The 7,474-nt window shown below is 41.0% G+C and overlaps 1 protein-coding gene and 1 long non-coding RNA gene across 5 annotated transcripts in view; one reads left to right on the top strand and one right to left on the bottom strand.

Moving 5' to 3' along the window:
- The window catches only part of LOC118599114, a 6,928-nt gene extending 2,779 nt beyond the window's left edge, over positions 1-4,149 (top strand). The window contains exon 3 of the long non-coding RNA XR_004948405.1: positions 4,019-4,149. This is a non-coding gene — a long non-coding RNA (uncharacterized LOC118599114). The remainder of the gene's footprint in view (positions 1-4,018) is intronic.
- The window catches only part of si:dkey-220o5.5 (actin filament-associated protein 1-like 2), a 26,357-nt gene that overhangs the window by 15,653 nt on the left and 3,230 nt on the right, over positions 1-7,474 (bottom strand). For 3 of the 4 annotated variants that reach the window (XM_036213408.1, XM_036213410.1, XM_036213409.1), the window contains exons 1-2: positions 4,160-4,313; positions 4,010-4,087 (exon numbers count right to left, since the gene is read on the bottom strand). In XM_036213408.1, the coding sequence (XP_036069301.1) occupies positions 4,010-4,087; positions 4,160-4,313 (232 nt within the window). Of the gene's footprint in view, positions 1-4,009; positions 4,088-4,159; positions 4,314-7,474 lie in introns of those variants that run through there. The other variant, XM_024265305.2, reaches the window with a different exon arrangement.

The following is a 7,474-nucleotide window of genomic DNA, read 5'->3' as shown; positions in this document are numbered from 1 at the left end:
GTCTCAACAGAGGTGAGAGGAAACCCAAAAGAGAGAGCCAAGTCCAGCGTATGTCCATGAGCGTGTGTTGGGTCAGAAACCCACTGCAACAAGATTAAAAGAATCTAAAACATTAAAAATGTCCTTGACAAGTGGTTTGTCAGGACAGCATGCATGAATATTAAAATCACCCAGAATCAACACGTGCTCATATTTAGGCATAAAAGTGTACAGCAGTTCAGGAAAATCTGTTTAAAACTTTGCATCAAACTTAGGAGGACGATATATTAAAATTCCTAAGAAAGACCCTGAATCAAAAAGACAAAACTCAAAAGAGTTAAAAAGTAAAGGTGGCGTAAGGTGTCTAAGATTAAAATATGACTTAAAAACACACAAAAGACCTCCTCCTCTGCCCACAGATCGCGGCACATTTAAACACAGACAGTTTTCTGGTAAAAGTTCCAGCAGAACACCTGTCTGAGCTCAAGGGATCCAGCTTTCTACAATGCCCAGAAAGTCCAGCTTCTGTGATTCTAAAAAGTCTTTAAAGATAAAAGTTTTGTTCCGCGGTCTCCGGTGATGACTCGGCAGCGGAGCGCGTCACCCTCGGAACTTCCAACAGATTCGATGAGTCGCTTTTCTTCCGGCAAACTCGAAAACGTGCCGCTCTGACAGGGGAGTCAGGCTCCCGGTTTCCTCCGACCACAGGAATCAGGCACGGCTTCGGACGCGAAAGTAATCTCCACGGGGCAAACAGGCCACTTCCAGGGGTACAGGCGCGGGACACGTCAGCCCAAGACAGCAGGCACAAAGGCGAACGATTCTCCCGCTTCGCTTCCCCCTAGCGCCGCCGATGCCAGGGCCTCTGCGCCCTGGTCTGGGTGCTTGGCGGGATTGCCCAGCGGTCGGATACTCTCCGCGGCCCCATGGCAGGTTTAGGGGGATCCTGGCTGCTGCCTTTTCTTCGGTGAGAGGTCTTGGCGTGGGGACGGACAGGCGCCCTCCCCCTGAGTACATTCCATCATCATCCACCTCAATGAAACATAAAAAATCACCTGAGCACAGGTGTTGGTCTAGATTCAGATTAGTGTCTAGCGATCGTCTAAAGTCTAGGTCCAGATTAAGGTCTAGATACAGATTAAGGTCTAGATACAGATTAAGGTCTAGACACAGATTAAGGTCTAGACACAGATTAAGGTCTAGATTCAGATTAAGGTCTAGACTCAGATTAAACTCTAGATTCAGATTAGTGTCTAGATTCAGATTAGTGTCTAGTGACCGTTTAAGGTCTATGTCCAGATTAAGGTCTAGATACAGATTAAGGTCTAGATTCAGATTAAGGTCTGGATACAGATTAAGGTATAGATCCAGATTAAGGTCTAGATACAGATTAAGGTCTAGATCCAGATTAAGGTCTAGATACAGATTAAGGTCTAGAATCAGATTAAGGTCTAGATTCAGATTAAGGTCTGGATACAGATAAAGGTATAGATCCAGATTCAGGTCTAGATCCAGATTAAGGTCCAGATCCAGATTAAGGTCTAGATACAGATTAAGGTCTAGATCCCAAACAGATTGTGAATTTCTCATGAGACGAAGGCGACCCAGCCCAGGTGTCAACTCACCTTTACACTTATTGTATTGTTGACAGAATTAAAGGTTTTACATGTGTGGGTTTTATATACATAAGTGTGTGAACTGCAGTTGTATTGTGTAAATTTCGACTAGTTTAAATATGAAGACTATCTTAGCCAACAAGTATGTGTGTAATTATTTGAATTATGAGTGTGTGTAGACAGCCCCCGCCCATTGCAGATTGCTATTTATACCTGGTTGTTTTTTTTTTTCCAAAAATTTTTTATTAAGATTTTAACAATGCCATGTAAAAAAATACAAACAAACAACACATTTGCCTTTTACAGAATTGGTAAGATATTGCAACATACCACATATATGAGTAAACATTATTATTCTAATTTCAAAATAGAACAATCATTTGAATGACAACTCAAAAATGTCTGCGTTTGGGAACCACAGTGTCCACTTTAGTCATTGGTGATATCCTCAGAAAAGTTCAAGTATTTTACGTACGTAATGAATGGGTTCCAAATATTTTCAAACTTTTCTTGTCTACCCTTCAATATATATGTAATTCTTTCTAATGGTAAAGCAGATAACATCTGTCGGATCCACTGGGAAACAGTCGGTCTGTAAACATTCTTCCAAAATAATGCAATACACCGTTTAGCAATAAGTATACAGATATCTATAAACTTTTGCTCAGAATTGGTGTAGTTGTGCTTCTCAGGATATAGACCAAACAGAAACAACCTTGGGTCAAGTATTATTCTTTTAGTAATGATCTTCTCTATGGCATACCTTATCTCCTCCCAGAACAGTGCAGTTTGTCTACAGTCCCACATACAGTGAATCAGTGTTCCCCTACATTCTGTACGTTTTGGGCAAACATCAGGTATATCTCCATTATATTTGTTAAGATCTACTGGTGTCACGTACACGCGCATTAACCACTTGAAATGAATCAATTTGAGATGTGTATTTACAGATATTTTATTAGCCCGTGTACATGCATCTCTCCAATCTCCTTCTGATAGTTGTAACAATAAATCTCCATTCCAAGCCTTGAGTCTATCATGAGAGTTCTCTGAAGCGTAAGACATTATTAAATTGTAAAACTGGAGATATTTAAAGAAATGCTTCTTGTCTAGGTTAAATTTGGTTTGCAGTTCGTCAAAGGTCAAAAGTATATCGGATTCCGGCAAATATAAATCTTGTATCGTCCCAAGACCTTTGGCTTTCCATAACTTAAATGTTGAATCTGCTCTACCAGGCAGAAATAGCTGATTTCCCCACAATGGACTGAATTGAGATATGCAGCCTGGTTCTTTAAGAAAATCATTTACATTACTCCATACTCTTATCATGTTTTTAAGAATTGGGTGTTTGGTTTGTTTCAATAATTTTCCTTTTGTGTCTGAGTACATGTATGTGGGAAGAGGCAGATTTAATCCTTGAATTTCCATGTTTACCCAATGTGGTAAGTGATTGCCAGCACTTAAATGAAAAATGCAGGAGGAGGGGGAAGGGGTATGTTTTGAAATAGATAAAGTAGTTTTGGTAATATGTTCATTTTTAATGTATTAATCCTTCCGATCAGAGATATCGGCAATGGCATCCATCTATCAATAGAGTCGTGAACTTCTGTCATTAAGAGATTATAATTAGCTTCCGCTACTTGTTCTAGATCAGGTAAAATTTTTTATTCCTAAATATTCAAATTGTGTTACTACATTAAATTGTATTGCATCTTGTAGCGGACTGACCCTCTCATTTGCATTTAATAATAAGATGGAAGATTTTGTTTTATTTACTTTGTAGCCTGAAATTTTACTAAATGATTGAATCAGTACCTGGTTGTTTTATCCTCTGTTACCATCTTCTTTTTTCAATCAATCAAAAAAAAACCTTCATTACTCCCACAATGGGGAAATTCTCTCAGTGGTGGGCAGCAGCCGCTGGACGGCGCTCTATCGCCCTTCTCTAAACTACCTTTCTTCTTCTTTTCCATCTGGTCCAAAAAAAATAAAAAATACAAACATAACCAATATAAATAAAGTGTATCATTCAATACAAAGAGGTTTATACTCAATAAGATTAGTTTAGATTAAACTTTATTGTCATTACACATGTACGAGTACAGGGCAACGAAATGCAGTTTGGCATCCAACCTATAACTCCTGTTGTGTGAGTAAAATCTGTCAAACACGAGAATCTCTCAGCTCAGATCTGACTGATCAGCTGTTGGACACGATAAGTTAGAAGAAAAAAGAAAAACAAGACCTCCAGCAGAAAGGTCGGCTGGTCTTGGTGTCACGTCCTCAGTGAGGATTCATGTTTCTGAATGGTTCTGGTTCCGGTTCTGTTTGTGTTAATCACCAACTCAAGTTCAGAATCTCTTTTTACTGATGTTAAAAAATACTTTTCAAGTCCATAACCCCTCCCCCCTCACCTGTGCCAGGTGTATCTGGAGGATCGTTGCTAGCAGATGAGGATGGACAGCTCATGATCATGTACTCGGCGTCTTCCACTGCAGACAGACAAGCGTGTGAGGGTCAGTGGCGTTCTCCAGACAGCAGCAGCAGATCGGAGCTCGAGTCACCTGGAGACTCGTGAGGCTGCAGTCTGGACAGCAGCTCCGACAGTGACTTCTTCTGAGCCTGGGCGATGTAACTCAGGTTCTCCGAGTCCAGCGCCGACAAGAAGGACTGCAGGTCCCACATCAGCTTGGCCAGCACTGGAGAAGGAACAAACATCAGAACCGGAGCAGAAATGATCGGCGTGATCAGCGTTCATTGATTCATTCTTTGGAAAAAGTCTCTTCATGACAAACAGAAATGAGCTCTCATAATAATAATAATAATAATGGATTAGATTTTTGCTTTCCAGACGCTCAAAGCGCTTACATTGTACATCCATTATTCATTCACTCCTCATTGATGTTTGGGTCCAGTAAACTACTACTGAAGCCTCAGCTGCTCTGGGGCGGCTGACAGAGGCGTGGCTGCCAGTACACGCCCACGGCCGCTCTGACCGTCACCGGGACATTCACACACCAGTGGAGCCACACTGGAGGCTGGGGGGGTGCCTTGCACAAGGACACAACGACAATTGGGTGGCAGGAGCGAGAATCGAACCGCCTCTTTCAATCAGTGGCTGACCTGCTCCACCAGCTGCTCCATCGTTCATGAAGAAACAGAACCGCTTCAGACATCAAAGCAGCTCTCAGCTGAAAGCTCGATTTCATGTTGTTTTACTCTCTTTTTTGCCGCCTGTTGGCCAGGACTCTCTTGTAAAAGAGATTTTTGAAACTCAGTGGGACTTCCTGGTTAAATAAAGGTTAATGAATAATAAACCATCAGCTGATCCTCCTCTGCTGCAGACTCCAGCTGAATGATGAGGAAACTGAGCCGGTGTTATCGGGGGTGTTATGGGTCAGAGAATGTCCTTTCAGAACCACAGACTCTGGTTCTGATGGTTTCTTAAATAGAACCCTTCTGTCTGCATCGTTACACTACAGCATGAGTCAGTCAGCAGGTCGGGTCGTGCGGGTTCTGGTGGGAAAATATCAGAACTATCGAACAAACTTTCTTGGTTCAAAATAAACGAATGTTGGACGATTCATTCTGACCAGCAGCGGTCCTGTTTGCTCTCTTTATCAGGACCTGAGCCACAACAGCTGAGTCATGCTTGATCCCACGCTCTGTACCTGCCTGTGCACACCTGTAATGTTTACTGTGGGTCTGCAGGTGTTCTGCTTACATCACCTGAACAAATTATGGAGTTCTGAAGAACTTCAGGTCTTTTTTATAATCCACCTGCTCGTTTAAGCCACCAGCAGATCAGTTTTTGGTAACGAGAGGATCTGTAAGACCACTATGTCTGTGGACGTGGTTCCATGACCCCCCCTCCATTTATCGTAGAACTACATCAACCTCAGCTGCTCTGTTTGACCTGCTGACTCTCAGCTGTCAGAAAAGGATAACAGGAAGAATGAGAACAAAAAAAATAGAAAGAATCCGTTTGATTGTCTTCATGACTGTTCAAAATGAGTAGATATCTTTTAGCTGTCAGCTGATCAGAACCCCGCCCACCCCGCCCCTCACCAGAGGAATCCAGTTTTGGTTCGGCCTTCACGCCGTCACTGGCAGAGTCAACAGCAACTCGGAGCAGCAGCTAATGGTTAACATTACTCCTCTTCCAGGAAGCTCCTCCAGCTTCTGCTGCTGTTTTCATGATGCCAAAGAGCGCAGTAGTTGTGTTTCAGTGACTCCACGGCAGAGTGTTTCTAAATGTGTTTAATGTTTAGTGTCAGATAGAATCAGTCTGAGACGTGATTCTCTTTCCTAAACGTCTCAACACAGGCCAGGTAACCGTTAGTGCACGCTGCTACCGCTCCATGAAGAAAGTAACTCATCATGGGCTGAGAGGAGGATCCGTATTTCATTTATTTATTTCTACAGACAAAACATAGACATAATACATTAAAACCACACAAGGCATCTCTTGCTGAGGAAATGAAAGGAAGCAGTACGAAGAAAACGTATTTTTCTGTAGCCCTTTTGTCATTCATTGTTTGTTTGTGTGCTCTTTTCTGGTTAATTTCTTTATTTTACAGTTTTTATCATATAGGCCACTAAGCATATTCATGAAGGAGTTATTGCCATTATTTACATCTTCTACATATACAGAATCCCAATTTTGATCCTTTAGATCTCTTTTTAGTGCCTCCAGGGCCTTTTGTGACCGATCTCTTAGTATAATTTCTGTTTTTGGTCGAGTTGTGACATAGTTGTGTTTATAAGTTGCAAAAACTGGTAAATGGTCACTGACATCTGTTCTCACAATTCCACCTCCGAGGAGTCCATTTCATACATTTGTAAATATCAATAGTTGTTGGGGGCTGTGCTTCTTGTTGGCATCGGCCCAGACTGTACATTGAATTTATAAACTCGCTTGTATTTTTTGAAATACTTATAATTCCAAGATCGATGTTAAAGTCGCCACATAGAAAAACTGACTTGTTAACTACCTTGTGGAACAACTCTGTGACAGTTTCTCCAAATAACTTGACACAAGTGCCTGGGGGTCCATAAACACAACTAATAAAAAGGTTTTTGTTATTTTCTGATACGGTCTCTATGGAAATAATTTCCATTACATTATCGAAAGCTTTTTCAAGTTATAGATAAGTTTACATTTCAGGTCTTTGTGCACGTACGGGGCAACCCCGCCACCTCTTTCATTCTTCCTATTGAGAAAAGACATTTCGTACTCCTCTAATTGAAGATGACCAGTTTCGTCATCTGTCTGCCAAGTTTCTGCTAGTGCAATGACTTTACATTTTTTCTCATTATGAGCTAGAAAATCTTTTTATTTGCCATAATTACCAATCAAGCTTCTTATATGAAGTGTATAATTGCTGATGTTCCTTCCTTATGAACCACCACATTCAGGTCTTGTTCTTTGTAGTATTTGCATTCAATGTCAAGATGTAGGGATACGTTTTTATCCAGGTCTTTTTGGGGGGTCATATATTTTGTACTCAGGTTTGTGTTGTGTGTTCATGTAAGTTTTATGTTTTTTTAAAGTCTAAGGTTCTTCAGTTCCCAAAAGTTGTTTCTTTTTAATTGATTTTAGTTTGATTGTTTCTCATAAATTTTCTTTTTGTGGTTGATTAACTTCGATTTAATTTTTCCAATTCTGTTAGATCATTTTTGCTCGTGATCCTTCTTGTTCTTTGAACTACAAATTCCCGTTTCTTGTCCACGTTGCTACAATTACTTTCTGCTTTCTCAACATCTGTATTCTGAAAATCACTTCAAAGTTGGTGTCATGTCTGAGCTCCTCTCAGCCCCTCCTTTTCCCTGCCTTGATTGCTCATCTGCCTCACCTGTGCTGTCAGCTATTTATGCCT

This window comes from Oryzias melastigma, linkage group LG9 (genome assembly GCF_002922805.2).
Source record: "Oryzias melastigma strain HK-1 linkage group LG9, ASM292280v2, whole genome shotgun sequence".
Taxonomy (NCBI): Eukaryota; Metazoa; Chordata; class Actinopteri; order Beloniformes; family Adrianichthyidae; genus Oryzias; species Oryzias melastigma.
Note: the sequence above shows the minus strand (reverse complement) of the source record. Positions and strands in the feature narration are given on the sequence as shown.